Genomic DNA, 26,306 nt, shown 5'->3' with positions numbered 1-26,306 from the left:
ATTGTCTTGAATTGCTTCCAATTTAAATAAAACAACGAACTGAAGACTTAACTCTCTGACTAGACCTTAAGTTTTGGCTTTTTGGTTTTCTTGAACATCCTAATTCCTAGCACAGGGCTGGCTTGGATAGCCTTCAGGTAATTGTTCAAAGAATGAGGCCCCTATCTCCGCCTGCCTCCAGCTTAGGAATTGCCCATGCAAGGCCTTGTTCCATGAGAGTGCTGGTCAGTCTCAGGGCAGGAGCATCCACCCAAAGTGGGGATGGTGGCTGTGCAGGTGGGACACCAGGCTGATGCAGAGGAGAGGGGGATGCAGAATCCCGGCCCAATGTGACTGGAGCTGAGCCAGTTGTTCTGCAGAAGAGGCCTGCTTGTCCCCTACAGGCTGTTGAGATGGGCTTCTCCCAGAAGGGGGAGGCTGTTCCAGGGGTGGCAGGGTGTGAGGAGAGGGGTCTGCTTTCATGTCTCTGAACCGTAGGTGTTTGGACTAGCCATGCTTTGCTTTGGAGACTCCTTTGTAGAGAATCACTTGGAACCTCTTTTGGCAATGCTGGAGGCGGGGGTGAGGCAGGAGCTAGCTCTAGTCCCTAAGAGTCAGTAAGGGAGCACGGTCAGTAAGGGAGCACGGTGGGGGTGGCATTTCACATGATAGTAGTTTTTATGGCTAGGTCTCAACGTTGGATCAGTAGGTAAAAAGTTTGACCTGACTGCTGCCTATAAGCCACATGCCGAACTGCTCCAAGTGCCCCAGACTTGATAGCCGCTGAATGTAGTTTGTCTGGGTTCTTGCAGACTGTGAGGTGAGGTCTTTGATGACAAATCCCCATGGGCCACAGTCCTGCTTCTTTGGGTGTGACTGGAGGGAGCTGGGAGGCAGGGCCACAGAGAGCAGTAGCCTGTGTTCTGCGGCGCTCGTCAGTCCAAGCTCTACTGGGTCACAGTGTTTGTTACTAGTTGAGGGTTCCTAGTGCAGTGGGCCTGCAGAGTATCTGGTTCTGGGATTTCCAGGCAGGGCTTTGAGGTCTGTGTCAAAGGCAGGACGGTTGGAGGCCACGTGGGTGAGGCTCAGCCCCTACCCCTCACCTCTGTTCCACCAGAACAGCTTCTCTGGTTCCTGTTTAATACATCTATTAGAGATGCTGACTCACAAACGTTTTGTGTTGCTTTTGTAAAAAGTTAAACACTGTAGTACAACTGTTACCCATTTTACAGACAAGAAATGTGAGGCCTCTGGAAGGTACAGGCTTGCCGGGTCAAACAGCTTGTAAGCAACTGATCTGGTCCTGAATGCGGGCCTGCTCGGCCCGGCTCCAGCCTTGCCCTGGGCCCACAGTGGTGCCTGCCCTGGCCTGTGCTCCTGCCTGCGTGGATCGCAGCTCATTTGTCACCCAGACCTTCTGTTTCTAGTTTTCATTTTTTCGCTCTTTCAAGAAGGACTGCTTCTCTCTCTCCTGGGTCTGGGGTCAGGGCTGTCTTAAGGCAGGTTGTGAGAGGCTGGCAGGCCTGGGTGGTTACTTCCATTGCTAGAGCCCACACTCTGGCCTTCGGATACCTTGGCACTGAGCTTCTGCTTTCACCCTGTGCCTCCCTAGCCTCAGCCACCCCCAAGCGGAGGACTCGCTTTCCTCTGCTTAGCTGGGCTTAGGTAAGGGCCACTGTGGTGGCAATAGTGGACCTGAGTATTAGAGAAGTCCTCGGTCTTCTATCTCCTGGAAGAGTCTCTCCCTAAAGCTGAGGTGCCCGTGAAGACCCAAAATGTAATGTGAACTCCAGCCCTGGGCCCTCTGAGAGAGCCGGACAGACACAGCACTGCAGCCCTCTGGCCCTTCTTGTCCTTCCCCAGCTCAATCCACCACCGTTTTTCCTTCTTCTTTGCTTCATAAATGCAGAGCTCTGGTGCCAGTCTTGCATGCCTCTGCCTCCCAGAAAGCTATTTGGGGCCACTGGCCCTGACTGGAAGACACAGATAGGGTGGTTGATGATGTGGGTCCCTTGTCCAGGCCCCAGTCCCAGCTGCCCCCACAGCCCTGGTCTGGCTCACTGCGGGGCCCAATTCAGAGACCTCTTTTGTTTAACTTGCACAGAGCAGCCCCAGCTCACCGTTCCCACATGCCGAAAGTTTCCCCACCATTCAAGGGGAAGGCTGAAAAGCCCTCAGCTAATTGCGTTGGGCTGAAAATTACCACTTCCCTGCGTTCCCCTGCTGCTGAGGACATTTGTGTCACTGCTGTATTTAGGGGGAACAAAGGCCCCCTGTGGGGAGAGCCCAGGTACGAATGTGGGGTGGGGGTAGTAATTGCAGTCTCTCCAGGTGAAAGCCCCTGTTAAACTTCAGTAAGTCAATTAGGCTGGGGGGGAGGAGGGCAGAGACCCCCACAATAAACTGTTCCCACCAAGCAATTAAAGAAAATCATTTTAGCTTTGAGGAGAGAAACTGCTTATTAGAAATTTTGTGGGTCCCCCTCCTCTCCTACCCCAGCCCCCCCTTAGGGATGAAACAACAAAACGCCTTCCTCAATAGAAGTGTTTCTCCTCCTCCCACTCATTGTGTGGCCTGAAAGCACTTACCGTGGGAGGGCAGAGGGAGGGACAGGCCCAAGGGGGAAGAGAATGGAAGGGGCTTAACACCTGGGCCGACTGAAAATCACAAGTACCCAGGAAGACTGAGGCGCAGTGGGGCGCAGTGGGCACACAGGGGTATTTGTATGTATAGGGTGTGCCTGTGCCCGTGGACCATTCTCGTCAGGAGTAGAAACACCAAACAGCGGGTGCAGCTGTGTATGTGTGCAGCATCTTGGGTGCCTCCTTACCAAAAGGAGCAAACACAGGCTGTGTGTGTGTGTGTCTGTCTGTCTGTCTACGTGTGTGTCTACCTCTGTTGGCAAGGCCAAGGCAACCCAGCTGGGCAGGCACCTCTTCCCAAGGCTGTGACTGGGCCCATGTTCTCTTTCCTCCCAGGAGCCAAATACCAGCACCTGGGAGTCGAGCCACAGCATAGCTTTCCGCCTCGGATAGTCGGCAACTGAGGGTTGAATGGCCAGCAGCCACCCACTGGCCCTGGGCTAGGAATGGTCGGGGCAGGGGGTGAAGGATAGACCCACTAATCTCCTCAGTGTTCTTCCTCGTGTTGCTTGGGTAGGGGTGAGGTGTGGTGACTGGGCAGGAAAGGAATCAGTGACCTGGGCTGCCACGTGCTTTCTGGGTATCTGGCTTGGCTGGTATGGCTTATAGTGGAGTGTCCAGGTCGCACAACCGCTGCCCTCAGATTTCTTCTCCCAAAGGAGCCCAAGTTGGAAGGATACGGTGATCTGGTCTGGTCTGGTCTGGGGTGGGGGGGGGCGTAGGACTTCTACATCAAAGTGTGCAATTTGGTGATTTACAGATGTGTATGCACACGTGTACACAGAGGTTACATGTGGCTTAAGTAGGGAGGTACCATACCCTACACCTTGGTACTTTAAGGGAAGTTCTGGTGGCGCTGATGGTGGGCATGGCGTTGAGTCAGGTACTGCCCTGGCCCCAGTGCTTCCCTGTGGCTCATGATGTGTTTGGCCTTTATTCCAGTGTTCCGAAGAGGTGAAATGAAACATTGAGGGGTTGACTTTTCCCAGAAAACAAATATGCCAAGTTATTTGCCTAGCATGGGGCCTTAGGAAGTAGAATTTGGTGCCTTGAGGCTGGCAGTGGGGAGATGAGGCTGTTGACAAAGTCCTGAGCAGGAGCATGGAGGTGAGGTTTATGGAGAGCCAGGGCTGGGTGGAATGTGGGGGTCTTGGGTAGGTGTGAAGTAGCTGGGAGAGGAGCAGGAATGAGGGGCTGCTCACTGTGTCTGGCTCCATACAATAACTACCTGTAAGGAGATGGTCTTTGGAGGAACCCAAAGCTCAAATGCTTGTGTTTTGCTTCAAATTTCTTATAGGTGTATGTAGAGAGTGGAGAAGGAAATGGCAGCCCACTCCAGTATGTCTGCCTGGAGATATCTCATGGACAGGGGAGCCTGGTGGGCCACAGTCCATGGGGTTGCAGAAAGTGGGACATGACTGAATGACTAATACCAGTATAGAAAGAAAGTTAAATAGATAGATGTAGATACACATAAACATGCACACATGTGTCTATTCTTGCAATATTTAGTGATGTTTATAACATTTTTATACAACATATGATGTCATTTATTGTTTTATGTTCCAGACGTGGTTGACCATGAATGGGCCTTGGTTTCCTGATATGTAATTTCTGACTGAAATTTCTAAACCGAGGGCTAGCTTCATTAAAAAGAGTGAGAGTGAGAGAAGGGAATTCCCTGGTTGCCCAGTGGTTAGGACTCTGAGCTTCCACTGCAGGGGACATGGGTTCAATTCCTGGTTAGGGAACTAAGATCCCACATGCTGCGTGGCATGGCCAAAAGAAAAAAAGAGTTTTAGGAGGAGTACTTAGGTATGTGTGTGTTTAATTTTACATGTGTGAGTTTTCTGCTTGGTTCCTTCTTCATTTTTTGGAATTTGTCACTCAGAGGGATTTAACAGTGGAATATATGAGATTGCTCTTAGGGTCAGATTTATTTTTCCCTTGGTTTTGGGACTATTGGTCCTGGGTCAAGATGGGAAAGAGATTAAAAGAAGTTGTAACAAAGGAATTGCTGGTGGTTTCAAAGTTTTAATTATGGGTGTGTGTTTTTTTTAACTTTTAAAATTTCAAACATACACAAAGAAAATAGTAAAATTGACTCCTGTATTTTCATCACTATTTCAGTCATTTTGTGTGTCTTTATTCAAGTCAGATAAATGCCTGGAAAGTATCATTAGATTGCTTATTTCTCAGATGCCTTGCTCCATAGTTGTTGAAAATGGAAGGGTCTGAGAGTGGCCCAGACTCTTGTCCTTGCAGAGTGAGCCTTGTGGTTTCCAACAGAATTTTTACTCTCATCAGTTTGTAAAAAGAAATCCCAGAGGTCCAGTCTCTGAATATAGGGCTTTCTTCCTTAGAAACTGTAACCCCCTGCTTCAAGCAGTATCCTTGTTATCTGCTGTTGTGCAGACAGTCTCCCCACCCACCTCTCCATGGAGAGTAGATTTTTTTCCCTGGCACTCTCTTTGGGCCTAAATGTAGGAGAACATATCATCCCCTTTCTGAAGTTCAAGGCCAGACCATGCTGCCTTGGTCATCTGCTCTCATAGCCGCCCCACCAGCTATTGATTTCATGGATGAGGCGTTTCTTCTTAGCTAGGCCTCAAGGTGTCCAACAGGTGCCTGGCAAAGCCCTTTGCTTATTTGTCAGTGAGAACATTCAGGTGGGTGAGAAGCCCAGTGGCTACTGAATTGAAGTTCTGTAGCAGTCAGGACAAATTGGTTGTAAGTGACAGAAACCAAATTCACATTAACTTGGATAAAACTGGGAATGTTTGGCTCATAAATCCAAGGGCGAACCTGAGCAATCAAGCTGAAGGAGGAGCACAAGTCCAGCAGGACTCAAGAGTACACGGACCGAGTACACGGACCCAGAGACCACAGCACTGCCAGGGCTTGTGCTTCTAGGGTGCTCATCTCTGTTTCTGCTTGGATCTCAGTTCTTTTTCCCAGTTGACCAGCTTATTCCAGAGGCTGCCAAGAGTTCCTGAGATTGGCAGCTCACGGATTAAGTCATGGAGAGGGACTGGCATCCAGAAATCTCATTGACCCTGGTTGGGTCAGCTGCCCACCCCTTGACCGGTTAACTGGCCAGGGAGAGAGATTATGTAAGAACATGGGAAGTCTCAGAATCAGCTGTGTGGAAGGAGCGTATAGGGCAGTCAGAGCAGTCAGCGTCAGTGCCTACTGTTTTCATAAAGGGCAAATTACTCCTTGACACCCCGTCCCAAATGTCTAGGTGATGGCACTAGTATGTATATAGATGGTAGCAGCTCAGCGCCTTGGCCGCCAGCTCTCACTGTCAGTCTGGAGGGAACTGTGGCATTATTGGCTTTCACCTCCTCTTTTTCACTTCTTTACTGCTCTGCTGATTAGACATTCCTCCCTCCCTCTGTAAGCTGTTAATGGTGTCCTTAGAAAAATCTGCCACTTTTCTCACGTGTTCATGGGGGGGAAAAAACTGGACTGCAGACACATGAGGTTGGACAAATGTGCAGTGGCCCAGGACCCTTCCAGTAGGGCAGAGAGAGACGGGAGCCAAGTCCTGGGATGGCACAGACCTGACTGGGCTGCCTACAGAGGAAAACGACTGGCAGGCGGCCGGAATTAGACTCCAGGGCTTCAGCAGAACAGGATGGAATACACAGACTCCCGCCTCTCTCCTCCTCAGTGCCATTGTCTAGAGGGCAGGAAATCTTGGGGAGGAACAAAGTTCAAGGTCAGGATTCCTGGTGCTGCCCACTAATCTGGAAATAAGGAAGTCCCTCGGGATTTTACCTTACCTGTAATGAAAGATTTGCAGAGAAGGACCTCAGGATTCTTACTTTTCTCCTATCTCTAGCCGTGTAATTTTCCCACTTCCCCCTGTACAGTAAGCCTCAGTCTGTGACGGCATGAGGACTCTGGGGCCCTTGGTGTCTCATCACAGGGAAGGAGCTGACATGAGAGTTATTGGTTAAATCTGCACACTGGGATTTACTGGTGGCCCTCCTCTACAATAGAGACTTTCTTTCTTGAGGAATCAGTTTTTCCTCCTGTGTACATAGACATAGTCCTCTCCTTTCTTCTTTTCATGGATCCCATTTCTATAGCCCTGTTGTGTATAATTTATGATGCATAGCAGGCCCTACTGGTCTGTCAACCTCCATGATAGAAGGAAAATTCCCTTCCCACTCCTTGACCACTCCTCCATCACCAGTGGCCTTCGGGGTAATGGTGGAAAATGCCACAGCAATCAGGCTAGGTGGAGGAGTATAGAGCTTCATCTCTGCTTCTCCTCCCCCTGTTTTGATGGAAGAGAAGTGGTCCAAGGATGCAGATGGTAGTAGTGAATCCATAAGTCAACACTCATGCCCTCTGTCTCCCTTTTTTTCAGCTTACTTGATGTCACAGTGGGCCTCTCGTTGGAGTCCTCTTTCATTTTAAGCTCTGTCAGAGTTATGAGGCCAGGGGATGAGGAATGCCACGCAGTCAGGCAATGGGTAGTGTGGGTGGGCTCTCTTGCCCTTTGATTCCTCAGAGAGAGCCTCTTTCTAGAAGGTCTTGATTATACTTTGATGCTTGCCACATGAAAATACCCCACATTGGGGCTTATGTGATGTTGAGAATAAAAATAAGTACCAGGCCAATCAACCTCTAGGGAACCCCATTGCTGGGCTTAAATGTGACCATGGGTCAAGGACATAGGACCTCATGATCATAGGTCACACCACAGAGTCCTCTTTGACCTGTCTTCATCTCTCTTCTCTCTTTGTGTTGTAAATACTTAATGTTCCTGCCTACACTGAAGTAAGTCTGAGTTTCAGGGTCCCTCTGTGGTTTGTTAATGTGGGCATGTTTAGGAAGAATCAGATTTTAAAATGAAACCGTTGAGTTGGTGTCTGGTTTATCTGTGCCAGTTGAGCTCTGTTTTCCTCTCTGTGAGACACAGCTGGTTTTAGTGGTTCTTGTCTTCCTTCCATCTCATCCCCCTACTCAAATGCCAGCTACTTATGTTCATCAGGAAACCTGAAAAAACAGCAGAGCTTGTTTGGCCTCAGTCACCCCAGGAATCCCCAGACCATGTGGGCCACCCAAGCCCAGAAGACGTTAGCAGCCTGGTGACCCAGTCCTTGGGCCTGACCACTACCATGGTGACAAATGGACTGCCTAAAGGAAAGAGGAAAAAGTGGATTTGTTTTGAAGCTAGAAATAATTCTGTGCTTAGCTAGCGTTAGCACCATTAGTCATTGAGTACCTAGTAAGTACAGGGCACTGTGGTGGAGTAAGCCATGGCTTTGACCCCTAATAGGCTCCCAGCAGAGTACAGTAGCCCTCCTGCTTGAAGAAACTGGTTGTTAACCTCTCTACAGCGAAAGTGCTTGTGAAACAGAAGTTTAGGGGGTATATACTATTATATGAGAGCAGAGAGGAAACTGGAATTCTCATAGGCAACTGTTTCAGGCCTTAATCACTCAGAAGCCCTCCAGGTGAATGGTCCCTGTCAAAGGGCGTCAGCCAGGTTTAAGAAGGAGCCATGGGACTGTGTGGTTTGTGTGGGGTTCAGAATCACATTGAACTCAGGCACCAGCAATATGCAGTCCTTTCAGGCAACTTCAAAATGAAGATTCTTATTACCATCCTCCTTTTAGTCTCTCATATTCTATGTTATTTTTTATATAAGTAATATATAAATATGTTCCAATTGTTTTTCCTGTGGCCCTTCCCCTCATTCTTCTCCTTTTTGTAGGAAGTCTGTAGATGTCACTCCAGATCTTTTAAGTTGAAGCAAACATCAGACATCGTGTAATTTCATGAATGTGTATGTGTATGTATATACACACACAAATACATGGTTTTGCTTAGTTTTAGGCTCACAATATGCATGTATTCTGTAACTTGAATTCTTCTTCTGGGACCCATGTGGCTCAGAGGTCCTTTGCTATCAGAACGCATTCTTTTTACTGCTGCATTCTAATTCAGAAAAATACGGATGCACTGTTGTTTACTTAGCCATCCTGCTATTGATGAACACTTAGGTTATTTCCAGTGGTTTGCTATTACAAGTAGTGCCTCAGGAAGCATCTGGGTACTTGCCTATTTGTGCATATAGTAAGATATTTTTCTAAGGAAGGTACTTAGGAATAAAGTTGCTGTATTGAGGGGTAAGTACATTTAAAAGTTTTTGAATGCTGCCTAATTGCCCTCCGCTTGGACTGTATCAGATTACATACCAACAAACAATATACATATATATATTTCCTCTTATCAGTACTGGATAATATCACATTAAAAATTTTTTTGTTGTTTCTCTGGAGGGTAAAAAATGATATCCAATTCTGGTAGTGAATATAGAATAGTGATTAAGAACTGGACTCTGGAGCCCAACTGGCTAAGGTCAAATCTCAAGTCTTCCCACCTGATAGCTGTGTGACTTGGTGAGTTACTTAACCTCTCTATTCCTTAATTTCTTCATCTATGAAAGGGGGATGATAATGGTAGTACATACTTCATAGTGACTTAAATTTTTTGTTCTTATGGAAAATTTCAAAATATACAAAAGTAGAATAATTAATCAGTTCTTGGCCAATTTTGCTTCATCAATATTGCTCACACACTTTGCCCTCCAATATTATTCTGTAGTAAATGTCAGGCATATAAGTAAATATTTCAGTGGATAGTCTAAAAGATAGTGATGGTTTTAAAATGTGATTATAATACCATTATCATATCTAGAAAAATATCACCAAAAATGTAGGAATGTGAGTTTGTTGGGTTTTTTTGCCACCCTGCATGGCATGCTGGATCTTTGTTCCCCTAGCGGGGAACCCATGCCCCCTGCAGTGGAAGCCTGGAGTCTTAACCACTGGACCCCCAGGGAAGGCCCTGTAAGAATGTTTTGAGGGTTAAATGAATTAATTATATAGTACCTGGTGTGTGGTAAATGCTATAGGTATTTGTAGCTATTTTTCATTGTTTTCTGATTTGCATTCTTTGATTACTAGGAAGGTTAACATTACTTCATGTATTTTTTTGGCAGGTATATTTTTTTGCTATATATTACTTACTGAAAATTTGTCCTCATTCATCTGTCCTTTTCCCTCTGTGGTTTATAGAATATCTTTATATTTTCTGGGTATTAATCTTTTGACTACTACATATATTTGGTAATTCCTTTCAGCCTGTTGTTTACAGTGTCTGCTGTTGTGTACGGTTTTTTGTAATTTGGAGATTAGTTCTGTCATCTCTGCCCTGTGGCTTCAGAGTTTTGTCTTATGAATGCCTTCACTACTTTGAGATTGTAAAACTATTTTCCTATATTTTCTTCTAACATGTTTATGGGTTTTTGTGTAGTTTTTAAAAATGTTTATGTCCTCAATCCATCTGGAATTGATGTCTGCTGTGAGTTAGGGCTCTAATTTTATTTTTGCCAAATGCATGTCCTGTGGTTTCTCTACCATTTATTGATTAGTTCATCCTTCACCCACTGTCTTTAAATGCCACATTTAGGATCTGCTGATTCCCTACAAATATATGGGTATGACTCTGGATTCTTTATTCTGATTCATTGATCTAGTTGTCTATTCTAGCATTGATATCTAGTTAAGTGATTGGTTTCTCATTGTTCTTGTAAAAATATTTCTTAGCTCTTCTTGTATAAGTTTTCTCTTCCATATGGATTTTCAAATCAACTGATTAAGTAAAAAATCTTGTTTGGATGGGACTGTATTGAATTTATGGACTGATGATGGGAGAACTGACAGTTGGAGACTTCTCCAGGAACATGATGTACTTCTCCACTTACTCAGCAATCCTGTGTCCATTAGTAAAGGATACAGTAGAGTTTTTTTCATATGGGGCTGTCTTGGATTTTTTTTTCTTTTTGTTTCGTTTTATTTGTTAGATTTATTCTTGGCTATTTTACAATTTCTTAATTCTTTTTTGCAAATGGATTTCTAATTTCATTTTGTTTGGTGATTGCTGGTGCATAATAGTTTACATCTGTGGGGATTTGCTGTGTGCCATACATTGCTCTAAGCATCTTATCCCATATAATTTTCTCAGTAAGTCCTAATATTTCTGTTTTATTGTTAAAGAAACTGGGCTTTGGAGCCGAGGTAATTGCTCATCCAAGATCACATGGTTACTAGGTGGGAGAGCCAGCAGTCCTGAGCCCACACTCCTTTCTCTCTCTCTCTCTCTCTCTCTCTCTCTCTCTTTAATATTTATTTATTTGGCTGTATTGCATCTCAGTTGCGGCACATGAGATCTTCAGTCTTTGTTGTGTGGCATGCGAGATCTTTAGTTGCAGCATGTGAACTCTTAGCTGTGGCATGTGGGATCTAGTTCCCTGACCAAGGATGGAACCCAGCCTCCTGCAGTGGAGTTGTAGAGTCTCAGCCACTGGACCACAAGGGAAGTCCCCCACTCTCCTTTCCATTGTCTTACATAGTGTGCCGTCCACCTCATCCTACTCTGAAATTGGTTGCAGTACTTTTAGTTGAGTCTTTTGAATTTTCTAGGTAGACAGTTTTAGTTTCCACCATATGTATTTCTTCTTTTTCCATGCCTCTTGTTAGGTACATAGTTTTGTGGATCAATATTCATCATTTCTCAGGAAGTCTGACCTGGTCAGTTTTTCCTTTAGTGCCATTTCTTCTTGGGTGTGGACGAAGCTTGTGTTTAGAGGCCGTACAGATGGAAAACAGAGTGTAGAAACGTCTCCAATGTGTCTTGTTAATAAATTCAGTAGATTGAATGTATGTTATTCCATTGTACTGTGAGTCTTTGTTTTTGATGTAGTTCATTTTTTCTGTTAATTCTGCCCTTCCATTGCTCAAGTTTGTAAGTTTCTGTTTCCTGAGTGGAATTGATGCATTTGGGAAGAGCAGCCGCTATACCTCAAGCCTCCTCTTGTTTAGCCTGGGCCAGGGTCTTATATCCTTGGCCAGGCTGCCCTTTTACCACTAGTTAAAATGGAAAATGAGCATTATGTGTTTCCATAGAGGAATTTCCTCTGTGGGAAAGCAGAAAACCTGCTCTGTTGCTGTTGTTAGAGTCTTTATCAGGAGGGTGAGCCTGGGGAGCCACAGCCCCTGGACACTTTGCAGAACCTGCCCTAGGTGGCTTATTTGCACCATCCTATCCAGATGCGCATGGGCTGAGAGGGGCCTGAGGTATGTGTGTGTGAGAGAGAGAGGAGAGACACACAAGACAGGCAGGCAGATAGACACTGACTGGGACAGGTGTTCCAGGCCTCTGCCCACTGTGGGAGTCAGGACCAGTCTTGCTCTCTACTGGCCAGTGCTGAGTTGGGAGAAAGAGGCTAGTGGAGCCCCTCCCTGCTGACCTGGGGTTTTTTGTCCTAACCTTGGGCTACTGATCAGTTCCACAGCTTCAGCCCAAGGTGTGCCAGGGCCACGACTGCGGACACCTGTTTCAGCAGGCAGCTCATTATTGGGTCCACTTGTTTTTGGCCATGAGTCAGTGGGCAGGAATGTTTGGTTATGTTGTGTTTTCTCTTATAAGATGTAAATAATATACTTTTCCCTTTAAAAAGTAGCACATACTCATTAAAGAAGATTTATAAAATTAAATTTAAAAGAAGAAAGAATTGCTAATTACTCTGTTGCCTATATGCAGTCACTTGAAGCATTTTAGTGAGTTTCATTCCACTCCTCCTTTTCTATTCATAGGCTGTTTTTTTAAAAGTTGAAGTATAACATTATATTAGTTTCACATATACAACATAATGATTTGATATTAGAATGCAGTGCAAAAATGATAAGTTATTGTGCATCACCTTACATAGTTAACAATCATTTTTTTCCTGATGAGAACTTCTAAGATTTACTCTCTTAGCAACTTTCAGGTATGCCACACAGTATTATTAACTGTAGCCACCATGCTGTATATTACATCCTCATAATTTATTTATTTTATAGCTGGAAGTTTGTACCTTTTGACTCCCTCGTTCCGTTTCTCCTGTCCCCTACCTCCTCCCCTTTGGCAACTACCAGGCTGTTCTTTGTATCTGTGAACTTGGTTTTTCATTTGTTTTGTTTTGATTCATTTCGTTCATTCTTATATTGCACATATAAGTGAAATGATACAGTATTAGTCTTTCTCTGTCTTACTTATGTCACTTAGCTTAATGCCTTAAGGCCTGTCTATATCCCAGATGGCAAGTGGATGTTAGTTGCTCAGTCGTGTCTGACTCTTTGGGACCCTATGGACTCTAACCTCTCAGGCTCCTCTGCCCATGGTATTCTCCAGGCAAGAATACTAGAGTAAGCTGCCATGCCCTCTTCCCGATCCCAGGGGATCTTCCCAATCCAGGGATCAAACCTGGGTCTCTTGCATTGCAGGCAGATTCTTTACTGTCTGAACCACCAGGGAAGCCCCAGATGGTAAGAGTCCATGCTGTTTTATGACTGAGTGGTATTCTATTGTATATATGTGCACCACATCTTTTTATCCGTTCATCCACCAGTGCACACTTAGGTTGCTTCCATATCTTGGCTATTTTAAATAAAGCTCCAGTGGGCATGGGGGTGCATATATCTTTTCAAATTATTATTATTATTATTATTTTTAAAAAACAAATACTCAGAAGTGGAATTACTTGATCATATGGTAGTTCTTCCTTCAAGCTAGGCTTCAGCAGTACTTGAATTGAGAAATTCCAGATGTACAAGCTGGGTTTAGAAAAGGCAGAGGAACCAGAGATCAAATTGCCAACATACATTGGATCATAGAGAAAGCAAGGAAATTCCAGAAACATTTCTACTTCTGTTTCATTGACTACATAAAAGCCTTTCACTGTGTAAATCACAACAAACTGTGGAAAATTCTTAAAGAGATGGGAATACCAGACCATCTTACCTGTCTCCTGAGAAACCTGTATGCGGGTCAAGAAGCAACAGTTAGAACCTTACACAGAACAACTGACTGGTTCAAAATTGGGAAAGGAGTATGATAGGCCTGTATATTGTCACCCTGTTTATTTAAATTATATGTAGAGTACATCATGCAAAATGCTGGGGTGGATGACTCATAAGCTGGAATCAAGATTGCCAGGAAAAAGATCAACCACCTCAGATATGCAGATGATAACACTCTAATGGCAGAAAGTGAAGAGGAACTAAAGAGCCTCTTGATGAGGGTGAAAGAGGACAGTGAAAGCTGGCTTAAAACTCAACATTTAAAAAATGAAGATCATGGCATCTGGTCCCATCACTTCATGGCAAATAGAAGGGAAGAAAGTAGAAGCAGTGACAGATTTTCTCTTTTTGGGCTCTAAAATCACTGCGGATGGTGACTGCAGCCATTAAATCAGAAGACATTTGTTTCTTGGAAGGAAAGCTATGGCAAACCTAGACAGCATATTAAAAAGCAAAGACATCACTTTGCTAACAAAGGTCCATATAGTCAAAGCTATAGTCTTTCCAGTAGTCATGTACAGATGTGAGGGTTGGACCGTAAGAAGGCTAAATGCCAAAGAATTGATGCTTTCAAATTATGGTGTTGGAGAAGACTCTTGAGAGTCCCTTGGACTGCAAGGAGATCAAACCAGTCAATCCTAAAGGAAACCAACCCTGACTATTCAGTGAAAGGACTGATGCTGAAGCTGAAGCTCCAATACTTTTGCCACCTAATGCAAATACTTTGGCCACAGGCGCCTCATTGGAAAAGACTCTGACACTGGGAAAGATTGAAGGCAAAAGGAGAAGAGGGAGGCAGAGGATGAGATGGTTGGGTGGCATCACCAGTTCAATGGACATGAACTTGGACAAACTCTGGGAAATAGTGAGGGACAGGGAGGTCTGGCATGCTACAGTCCATGGGGTTGCAGAGTCAATGACTTAGCAACTGAACAACAAATGGTAGTTCTGTTTTTCACTTTTTTGAGGAAACTTCACATTGTTTTCCATAGTGGCTGTACCAATTTACATTCCCACCAACAGTGCACGAGGGTTCCCTTTTCTTCACACCCTCTCCAGCAGTGGCTGTCTCTTGTCTTTTTGACGACAGCCATTCTAACAGATGTGAGGTAATATCTCATTGTGGTTTTGGATTTGCATTTTCCCTGATGATTAGCAATGTTTAGAATCTTTTCATGTATGTGCCTGCTAGCTATCTCTATGTCTTCTTTGGAAAAATGTCTATTCAGGTCCTCTGCCCATTTTCTAATCAGATTGTTTGGCTTTCTGCAGTTGAGTTGTGTGAGTTCTTTATATATTTTGGATATTAGCCCCTTATTGGATATATGCTTTGCAAACACTTTCTCCCATTCAGTAGGTTGCCTTTTCATCTTGTTGATGATTTCCTTTGCTTTGCAGAAGCCTCTTAGCTTGATGTGCTCCCACTTGTTTATTTTTGCCTTTGTTGCTTTTGTTTTGGAGTCAGATACAAAAAATCATTGCCAGGAGTGGTGTCAAGGTGCTTACTACTATGTTTTCTTTTAGGAGTTTTATGGTTTCAGGTCTTACATTCAAGTCTTTGATCCATTTTGAGTTAATTTTTGTGTACAATATAAGATAGTTGTTTCATTCTTTTGCAAGTGGCTGTCCAATTTTCTCAGCACTGTATTGAAGAGACTGACCTTTCTCCCATTGTGTATGCTTGCCTCTTTTGTAATTAAAAATAATTGGTTTTATTATTCTTTAGTTTGATCAACAAAGTTGTGTTTACCTTCCCCACTCAAGCTGTTTTAAAATAGTTCCATTAATGCTGCTTGTACCCTACTTTTTTTTCTTATAAAATATCTTGTCTATAATCTTTGGGAATATCATTTTAAACGTCTGTTTAATATTCCATTAAGTAGATAGACCAGCATTTATTCAACATATTTTTGGTCTTGACCCCTTAAAGACAAGGCACATCCTTCTTTCCCTGTTAATCCATTTTGGCTCAATCACCCATGAAGTTGGCTAACCTTCTTTTGAAATTTTGTTTTCTGTCTGCACCATCTCTTTGAGGTAATGGTATGCCAGATGCTATGTGAAATGGACCTTCTTTTTATTTGCCTTAAACTTTACTCATTCAAGTTTCAGAGAGGCATCTTGGTCTTGTTATCCTTTAGTTTGGTGAAAGAAGTTGTGTTTACCTTCTCCTCTGTGGTTAAGCTTTAGTTTTGGGCACTCCCTCCCCAGCCTTGATAGGCAGGCATTGCTATAGTTGGTAGGCCCCACATTGTGCTTCTGACCCCGTCACTGATGGGACACTCAGCCTTCTGGTCTATGGAGAGCATTCAGGTGTACATATCCCTACTGCAAGGCGGACGTTTGCTGATGAGAACAAGATTTCTTCTGCTCTCTTTTTTGTTCCCTCCCAAATACATCTATTTCCCTTCCCCTTGGGTGGCCTGGGGTGGCCTGTTAACTGCATCTTGGGAACTGGCTGCCTTATCCTTCACCTGCCCAGGACTGTGTCTCTCCTCTTCCTGACTCCTCTTGACCTCCTGTTCCCACTCCGCTGGTCCCTCCCTGACAGTGCTGTCACTGCACTTCTGCTCCTGGCCTAGCCTCACCCAGTGAGTTTGTGTGACCTTCGCACTGCATTCATGCTTTGGGACTTAGCCGCTATAATGATGTCCATGGCGCAGGTTAGCAGATGGCGGCAGCAGCAATGAGACCTGACATGTTCTAATGACTCTCTTCTTCCCACCCTTGCTGTCCGAGCTGATGGAGGGGCAGGGGTTTCCTTGCGGCGTTTTAGGAGGGGGCCAAGGGAAATTGGGGGGCGCCCAGGTGCCGATGAAGCCTGTGACCTTTGCTGCTATAATATCAGTGTTTCACAAGCAGGGCGGTTCGGGAGCCCACTTGCAGCCCATCAAAAATTGATTTAATTGCAATTTTTCCTCCAATTAGGAGCACTGGAGCCTGACTAATTGGAGTAATAGAGAGTAATAAGGCTCAGATAAAAAGCCTTCCTCGGCGGCCTTTGTATCTCGTGTCAGTGCCTGTCAGAGGTCAGAGAGCTTGCATATTCTATTAGGCAGCCCAGCCTTCATTTGTACAAATTAGTTTACCCAACAGTAATTAAAATGCCAATGCGGGTTGAAGAGAACTGAATACACTTGATGGGCATGTTGGTGAATGATGTGACAGCTCTGGTGGCCTCCCTTGCCAAAGTGTGTCAGCCCAGCTCAGAGGCGGCTGGGGCCTGGGCCAGCTGGGCAGCTCCAGGCCAGCCACGGGGCACAGCTGCCGAGCACGCCCTTCTGCTGCCCCTCCTCAGAGCCCCTCCATCACTCCTTTCTTCTCCCAGGCGGAGTCATTTGTTCACTTGTCCATTCGTTCATTCAGTAAGCATTTGAGTTTTCAGTATGTGGCAGGCATTATACTAGGTGCTGCGGAAAGAACTTACAGGACACAGGGTGTAAAATCACTTGGGCTCTGGAATTAAGACTAACTGGGTTCAAATTCTAGTCCCACTGGTTACTCCATGTGTGAGCAAGATCAAGTCTGTTACTTCTGTGTCTCAGTGTCCTCGTCTGTCAGACATGAGGGAGTAGACAGAGTAGTGCTTTGGAGACATTTGTTTGTGGATTCTAGCACACAGCAAGTGCTCAGTCACTTCCTAGTGTGGTTAAGAGGGTCCAAACTAAGGCAGAGGCAGCATAAATATACCTTCTTTTCACCCTGCCCACACCTGACTGATTTTTCTTCATATTTTGCTCTCCTCTGTTCTGTGTCTTTGTTATTTTCTATTCCTCAACTTGACTACCAGAACTCCCAATTCTCTTGGTCTCTTTGACATGAGGGCTCTTATGTCTTCTTCTTGGGCCTATGGATGATCTCTGTGAGGCCAGGTTTTCCTAAGTTGGGACCAGGAGGCCAGTAAGGTAGTTTGGGCATCTGGGCAGGGTAAGACTTTGTAGAGTGGGTGAGAAATTGGATGAGAAATTGTAGAGGCTAGCTTCTGGTTAGGACTTTCTGGTCCAAAAAGAGAAGTTTGTGGAGTCAGAATGACTTTTAGACCCTCAGGGTGAGAGAGTGTATTCATTTGTGTAAGAGCATGTGTGTGCTGACATTTTTAGGTATTGCTGGTTATTGTTATTGTTCAGTTGCTAAGTCGTATCTGCCTCTTTGTGACCCCATGGACTGTAGCATGCCAGGCTTCCCTGTCCTTCACTGTCTCCTGGAGTTTGCTTAGATTTGTGTCCATTGAGTTGGTGATGCTATCTAACCTGTCATCCTCTGCCGGCCTCTTCTCCTTTTGCTTTCAATCTTTCCCAGCATTAGGGTCTTTTCCATTGAGTCAGCTCTTCACATCAGGTGGCCAAAGTATTGGAGCTTCAGCTTCAGAATCAGTCCTTCCAATGAATATTCAGGATTGATATCCTTTAAGATTGACTGGTTTGATCTCCTTGCAGTCCAAGGAACTCTCAAGAGTTTTCTCCAACACCACAATTCAAAGGCATCAATTCTTTGGCACTCAGCCTTCTTTATGGTCCAACTCTTAAATCCATACATGACTACTGGAAGAACCACAGCTTTGACTATATGGACCTTTGTTGGCAAAGTGATGTCTTTGCTTTTTAATATGCTGTCTATATGTTTAATATGCTGTCTATTATGTTGATCATAACTTTCCTCCCAAGGAGCAAGCATCTTCTAATTTCATGGCTACAGTCACTGTCTGCAGTGATTTTGGAGTCCAAGAAAATAAAATCTGTCACTGCTTCCACTTTTTCTCCATCTATTTGTTATGAATTGGTGGGACCAGATGCCATGAACTTAGTTTTTTGAATGTTGAGTTTTAAGCCAGCTTTTTCACTGTCCTCTTTTACCCTCATCAAGAGGCTCTTTAGTTCCTCTTCACTTTCTGTCATTAGAATGGTATCATCTGCATATCTGAGGTTGTTGGTATTTTTGCAGGCAATCTTGATTCCAGCTTGTAAGTCATCCACCCCAGCATTTTGCATTACGTACTCTGCATATAATTTAATAAACAGAGTGACAATATATAGCCTTGTCATGCTCCTTTCTTCTCATCTGTTATCTGGTTGTGCTTCACTGTACAACTTCACTGTACCAACACTGTGTCATGTGTTATTCAGGTCTGAGCTTGGAGATTTGGGATTAATCCTCTAAGAAGCAGAGGGACCCCCTTCACAGCTGCTATGACTAGCTTCCTCTGCTGTGTTGGCTGTGAACTCTGGAAGGCCCTTTCAGTTGAAGTCTATAGATTTGTTTTGGGCATCTCTTTGGTACCAGACACTGTGCTGGGCACTAGAATACACAAGAGCCACCAGACAGTCCATGATCTCAAAAGGAAGATGAGAAGATAGCCCCTCAAATGCCATTTGTCTCATGCAGGCGAGATCAGGGTGTGGCAGGACTTAAGAGGAAGGCCTGTCAGGCTACTGAGCAGCCAGCAGATCCTGCTTCTGCCTGTTGAGTAGGGCTGGCCGTCCCTGTCCCTTGGGCTGACAGTCCCCATAGTTTGGATGTGAGTCTTGGTGAACGTTCCAAGCAGGACCTGGCTCCAAATCTGTTTAACTGCTGCTTACGTGGTTGTTTTTGTTTTGTTTTGACTGAGTGTTAAATTTGATTAAATTCTTAGGCCCTCGTAAATGCCAGAGGGACTCTCTACTCTCCCTCTTTACCTCCTTCCTGCTTTACATGGTTAAGCAAGGGAAAAGGGCAGCTTTTGGAAAGAAATGTTCACAGATGTTATATCCAGGCAATTAAGAAAGGTCCTTATGGGCATGAAGGTGAGAGGTATTCCTCCTGGAGGCAGAGGGTGAGGGTCAGGGGTAGGTGGGTAGGAATAGAGGACAGGAATCCAGGGGCAGGGGTTCCCATCCCTTCTGGGAAGTCAGAGCTGTGGAGGTGCCTGCCCTCTTTCTCCATTGACTTACCTTGATGCTAATTGAGGCCTGTAGCCAGTCAGAGGCCTGCCGCAGTCCTCCTTAAAGAGTCTGTGTGTCTATGCTGGTGCCCCTCACCTGGCTCCCTACTTCTCAAAAGTCTGGAGAGCCCCATTGCCTGCATGAATGATTTCTAAGGGCTATTATGTTTCCAACCCAAGGTAATTAACTTTACCACTTATTACTGGATTACCCTCAAGAGAAAAATGTTGGTGGGAGAGGGAAGTGAGGATAATACCTCCTGGCTTTGTAGTTTGGGGCTTCAGTGTCCAGTGGCTGCGTACCAGGCTGGGTGTCACTTGGAGCATGACAGAGTAACTGTTTTAAAATACCATTCTAGTTTAGTGGCTACTGGCGTGCCTATGGGTTGATAGGAGGCTGCGAAGACTGATCATGTCCCTAGAGAAGTCTTGATTTCAGGCATGGATGCTCCAGGGTGGTTTATGTGGCCTTTTTGTCTGCCCAGGGTTGAAACACAAATCCCTGCCCTGCAATTTTGATTGTAAATCAGTGGCTTGCCCAGTGCCTGCCCTAACATCTCCTCTATCAGCAACTAGCAGGCCAACCCCCCACTAAGCCAAAGCCATCAGCTTCTCAGAGCCCCAACTGTGGAAATCCATCTCCCCACTGACATGCTTGGGATCAGAGAGCCACAGGTGCTGGGCAGGGCCAGGACCGATAGGCTGCTGCCCCACAGTGCTAACATGTCATTAATATGTCCAGTTCCTCCCCCAAGCCCAGACATGTAGGGACATGGCCCTTCCCTGCCCCAGGGCTCCTGAGTGACATAACTGCTTTCAGCTCTCTTGTTCCAGTTTAGATTTTCAAGTCCAGGGTTCCTGCAGGCTCCCCCTCCCAACACCCTCCAAATCCTCTGACAAAGGAGTGGTCTGGCACATGGGTTCAAGTTCTAGTCCTAGTACTGTGGCCAGCCTGGCTCATTGAATGGATTCTTCTCATTGGGTTTGGGCCTCCACTTAAAATAAAAACTGCAGATTATATATGTTGAACTTTTTAGGGGTTTAAGAGAGGCTCTTAAATATGGGCAATATGGTCAGAGTGTTCCTTCTCTCTTGCCTCTTGGCAGTGTCTGTCATTGTCCTCTAAACTCTGACTTTCATCTCACTCCCACAGCAGTCCTGACTGCCTAGGCCCTCACGTTCCCTGTTTTCCCACCCTCACCTTTTCATGTCATTACCTACCTTTCATCATTTGCCTTTTCTCACTTTGGTGCCTTTATACCTGTCCTGTGCTTGTATCATGTTACCATATTCCCCAGCTCTTAAAACCTTCAGTAAAGCTGCCCAGCCTCCTTCACCTCTGACCAGGGCATCAGCTTCCAGTGCCCGACAACCTGTCATAGGGAGACCATTACTGTAGTGTGGCATCGTGAAGTTGGTGTTCATACAACTGAAGACCAACAGGCTTGCTTTCCCTTGACTTCAGTTGCACATCTAGAGATCCATTCTTATGGTGGGCAGAGACCACCCAACCAGGTCTGAGCAGCAAACTCAGATGCCATTGAACCCGTGGGTCCTCTGGCCAAGCAGCTCTGGGAGGTTACAACCCTCACTCTGATTCCATATGGTTTCCCACAACTTCTCTGATGGCTCTCCTGGCTGCTTCTCTCATCCTGGCTTAACCCCATGGTCCCCTGGAGAATGAGCACAGCACTTCCAATTGTGTAGCCATTTCCACCACAAGTTCTGACAGGCCAGACCTGACTCTGCTCTTCTTCTGTTTGACAGCTCCTTTGTGACAGGGACGGCTTGTTGTGGGCACTTCTCACCCTTAAGAATCTGGGACCTCAACAGGTAAGAGATTCCTGAGCCCACCATGGCTTCCAGGGTGGGTGGGGCTGGAGCAGCTGGGAGGCCAAGGAAAGAGCTGCCCAAGCCAGCCCATTTCAGTTGCCCGAGTGGTCCAGGAGGAGGTTGGAAGGACCCTGCCCCACAACCCGACAGGCTCCACTGTGTCACCTTCTCACATAGGATCAATGGTTAGCTTATGGAAACTGTTGAAGTAATTTATAATAGGTACATAATTTCATGTAGAACTTATGATAATGATTTGGATTTATGAAACTTCTTCTCTAAGGAGTGCCTGACTATGTGGCTATAAAAAATTTTATCTGTCTCAGAGATGATTTTTCTAAAATAAATTAATTTTGGAAGTGCCCACAGATCCTTAAGAAGAACAATACAGAACAGTTAAAATACACCCAGGTTTTATTTACAGTTCTCTGCCTTGGCAGGCTTGACATATTCCCATCTGATTACCTGCTATTCTGTGTTTTTTTTTAACTTTTCATTTGACATAATTATAGATTAATAGGAAGTTACAAAAGTAGGAAGGCAAGGTACCTGTGTAACATCTTACATAATATCAAACCTAGCAAGTTGGTAGGTACAATTGGTACAGTCCGCAGACCTTTATCTGATTATACTTATTTTGTGTGTATAAATTTCTTTGCAGTTTTATCCCATGTGTAGAATCATGTAACTACTGCCACAATAAAGATACAGAACTGTGCTGTTCCATCAGCACAAAGACCCTTCCTGTACACATTTATAGCTGCACCCATCCTCCGCCCCACCTTCTTGCTCCTAACCCCTGGCAACCACTTAGGTGTTCTTCATCTCTATGATTTTGTTATTTTGAAGGTATTATATAAATGAACTAATATATGTAGTATATATGTAATATGTAATCTTTGGAGGTTTTTTCCTTTATGCTGCATAATTCCCTTGAGAGTCACAGAAGTTGTTGCGTGTGTCAGTAGTGCTTTCTTCCTTCTTGCTCAGTAGTATTCTCTGGTATGGATATACCAAAGTTTCTTTCCCCATCAATCAGCATTCACCCATTGAAGAACAACTGGGCGGTTCTGTTTTTTGACTGTTGAGGATCAGGCTATTGAGACATTTATGTATAGGCTTTTGTGTGGGCACACATTCTCAGTTTTTTTGAATTACTACCTGGGAATACAATTGCTGGGTCATTTGGTAAGTGTGTGCTTAGTTTTTTTTACTTGCCAGTCTATTTTCAGTATCTTACCACTTTATATTCTGACTCCAGTGTCTGAGAGATCTAGTTTCTGCACATTTTCAACAGCATCTGATAGTGTCACTATTTCTTATTTATTTTAATGGATGTGTTATTTGTGGTTTTGATTCAAATTTCCCTAGTAGCTAATGATGTTGAACATCTTTTCATGTGCTTATTTGCCTTCTATATATTCTCTTTGGTGAAATGTCTGCTCATGTTTGCCTATTTCTAATTAGATAGTTTGCTTTTTCACTGATGAGGTCACAGAGATAGGCATTTCTGCTGAAAGTCAGTTTTATTTAAGTCACATTGTTGGGTATGCTTGGCGTCAATACTGACCCAGGCCTGGGATGGCAGACAAGCTGTGGCAGTGAGGGTGTGCACCACCCCACTGTGGTCCAGCTGTATCTTGAAGGCTGAGTAACCTTTGAATGGCCTCTTCTGCCTGTGGTTGCCTTGGTTGGGGTATGTTGGGGCAGATTAGCGGTCAGAATGGAGTTCTAAGGCACCAGCTCCTTCAACAGCATTCTCTTGTGAAACCTCTAGACCTCACTAACACTAAACACTGGCCTTTATAGAATCCAGAAAGGACCCAAGTGACAATGAGTACAAGACAGCTGAGGACTGTAGATGAGAACTGAGTGGGAATCCACCTGCGGGAGAAGTGTATAGTGTTTTGTAATAAATGGGTGATACTGATATGTAAATGGGAAAGTTGTATATAATGTTATTGTTTGACGGTTAATGCTTAAGCAACAAAAAATTTTTGGTGTCTATGAGAGATCTACAAAAAAAGTCTTTTGATTTTTTGGGTTTCTATTTTGTTATGTCTGATGCACTTGGCAACCAGTATTCTCAGCTTCATGGCAATTGGAGCAAAGCCTTTACAAAAAAAAAAAAAAAACAAGACAGCTATGGCCTCAGTTCTCACTGGAGCCAGAGAACAAATAGCCACTGCACCCTCTGACCAGCCTGAGGCAAGGCTGCCCTGGGCATTGCTTGGCTTCACCTGCCTGCTCTCTGGCTCACAGACTCCTCTCCTCACCACCGAGGAGCCAGGCCTCACTTAAACACCTCTTCTGTCCTCAGGGAAGCTTGAGGACCAGTGGTGCAGGGACTGAGGGGGAAGATGCCCTGATGGAGGCATCCACTTTTGGTGGGAGGAAACGGATGGACAGGACAACTGTCTGTAGCTGTCTTTCCCAAAGAAGCCCAAGCAGATAATAAAGCCATGTAGAAAATAGGATTAAGGTAATGAACAGGCAGGACAGAGTTTGATCTTTCAATAACGCCAAAGCCTGACTGACAGGCCAATCTGGAAGGTGGAGCAGCATCGCAGGCAGGACTCACTGGCGGGGCGGTGCTCAGTGCTGGGTGGATTCTTTGCTTTTAACCTGTCACCGCTGAAACCTGAGGAGGGCCGGGATTTTCTCTTTTATGTGTGTGCTCAGCCTGGGGGGAGGAGCACTGAAGGGCAGTTTTGCTCAGAGCATGGCCCCTCCAGAGGCTGCCCTCGGGGTGGTGGTGGGGGCTGGGACACACCTCAGAGGTGTAGGCACCTGCTGGGCACCAGTGCGCCCTCGTCCGTCTGTGTCTCAGGTATGGGTCCTTAGGCAGCCTAGGCTGCTTTTCAGTGTCTGAGGACCTCTTTCAAGGTCATCATGGCTCCCTCAAGCCCTCTGTGCCTCAAGATTCCTAGAACCTCTGTTCTCCCTCTGGGGGGTGCGAGGAAGCAAGGTGCTAGCTGGAGTACACTGGCCTGAGAGCAGCCATGGGCACCAAGACATTGCCCAGATGGCAGGGAGCTTGGCTGTCCCCCACTCTTCTTCTGCCTCTCTCTCAGAGCTGTGGACCATGGGCTGGGCCCAGCAGCAGGGGATTTCTAATCTGTGTAAACCAGATGGGAAGAAAGATAAGAGTCCTTCCCCCAGTTTGGATGTGCTAGAGTGTTCCTGTTTCCAAGGGTTGATGGTGTTCAGGCCATCTCTGGCCCCCAAGGGCTCTATCTTGGCCCTGCCACTCACCCACCACTGAGGTATCCCTAGTTAGGCCCTGCGGAACTGCCATCCTGTTTCTGACCTTGGATCTGGAGGAATGAAGGCCCATCTAGTGTTCTCTGTCTGCATTTGCTCAGGGCCCTTGGCTCTGCCCCAGGAATGGTGGTGTCTGTGTGGGGCACACCTCCTGCTGCTGAAGACCCTGTGGGTGGGTGGGGGTTCTGACTGGCCTGACATCTGACTGGCCTGACATCACACACAGATCTTCCCCTGGCTCTGCTCTTACCAAGGTGTGTTTGAACTGGATCTATCCTTGCCCTGAGATAAGGCAGTGGGGACGTGGGCACCAGGATGGAGAGGCCTGTGGTCTCACTCAGCTCTGGAGATTTCCCAGGGGGCCAGCTGTAGCTCCAAGCCAGCCAGGGACTGCTGGGCAAGGAAGAAAGGAGGGGTGGGTTTTGGTGACTTGGCTCCTCCTAGGGTATTGAGAGTTTGGGTCCTCGGCTAGGTAGTGCTCTGCCCTGTATGTGTATGACTCACGCCCCTGCATAATCCCACCTCATCTCCCCTTCCCCTTCTGGCCAGCATCATCCCTGGTGCCCCATGACTCCTCCATTTCCATCCCAAAGCCCCGAAATTTCCTCTTTCTCAACAGAGGCAGGGGCAGAGAAGCTTCTCACATATTCTGATAGACACCATATATTTTTCTGTTGGGCTTTTGCTCTACTACCTGACCCCTGTGCCTGAAATACCCCCTCTCTGCCTACTGAAATCCTGCTCATTCTTTAGCATGAATAGACCTCTACCACGAGGCACTCCCTGATCCTCACCCCTGTGGCTCGAGATGGTGACCCTTAGAGCATTCATAGGGCCACCCTGTTGGCCACCATGTGGCCTGGAACTTATTTTGGAACCCTGGACTGAACATGGGAGATACACATCACGGCATCCTACAGCACTGGAATGACGAAGGGTGCCCGGCTACACCCCTTTCTGTCTGCAGAAAAAACTGGGGTCCTGACTGCAGGCTGGGCCACTCTGAGGGCACCGTTGGTGCCCATCCCACCCAGGTGTGGCTTTGTCTCTGCCCCTGACCCTCCACCTGGGGCAGGGGGCCTGGTCCTCAGTCAGGGTGATTATGGGAATTGCCCCTCTTTAAGTATGTGCCTTCTCCTTTGAAAGTATTACTGACAGCTTTTTTCATTTTCTTTTTTCTTTACCTCTTTAAGGAACCCTGTAATTTCTTTCTCTTTCTTTCTTTCTTCCCCCACCCCTTTCCTTTTTCTTTCTTGTCCCCTCTGTCCCCCTGAACTCTTTGAAATTGGCTCTCTGCCTGCTGACACCAAACTGATACTTTGCGTTTCACTTCTCCTTATCCCTTTATGGCAACAGATGTTGAAATTTTGTATCCTTTTATCTGCCCGGCTGCCCCTTCCTGTAATTACGGTCCTCTTGTTAGCAGTACAAAGTGGGCTGCCCGGCTGCCTGGCCTTTGAGCCATTGTGTCTGAACACGTGTGCGCAGGCGGGTGCTGGAGCTGTGCACGCGCACACACATGCATGTGAGGGGCCTGTGCTTGGAAAGGGCCCTTCCCGCTCACTGGACAGGGCTGGGGCAGGCGAAGCCTTAGTGGGCTTCTCCTGGTCTCCATGGTTCTATCTGGGACCTCGGTTACAGAACTGAGGTTGCCTCCTCAAGTCTCTCACCCTCCTCACCAGAGGGCTGGACAAGGACAGCCACTCCCGCCCCTCACGCCTCCAGCAGTGAGCACCTGGAGGC

At 45.9% G+C, this 26,306-nt stretch overlaps 1 protein-coding gene across 3 annotated transcripts in view; it reads left to right on the top strand.

The window, feature by feature from the left end:
- FBXW4 (F-box and WD repeat domain containing 4) overlaps window positions 1-26,306 on the top strand; it is an 81,862-nt gene that overhangs the window by 49,064 nt on the left and 6,492 nt on the right. For 2 of the 3 annotated variants that reach the window (XM_020897811.2, XM_070470060.1), the window contains exon 6: window positions 21,234-21,299. The exons of the other annotated variant lie outside the window; for it this stretch is intronic. In XM_020897811.2, the coding sequence (XP_020753470.1) occupies window positions 21,234-21,299 (66 nt within the window). The remainder of the gene's footprint in view (window positions 1-21,233; window positions 21,300-26,306) is intronic. 3 annotated transcript variants of the gene reach the window in all.

The sequence above is a fragment of the Odocoileus virginianus genome, chromosome 7 (assembly GCF_023699985.2).
Source record: "Odocoileus virginianus isolate 20LAN1187 ecotype Illinois chromosome 7, Ovbor_1.2, whole genome shotgun sequence".
NCBI lineage: Eukaryota > Metazoa > Chordata > Mammalia > Artiodactyla > Cervidae > Odocoileus > Odocoileus virginianus.
Note: the sequence above shows the minus strand (reverse complement) of the source record. Positions and strands in the feature narration are given on the sequence as shown.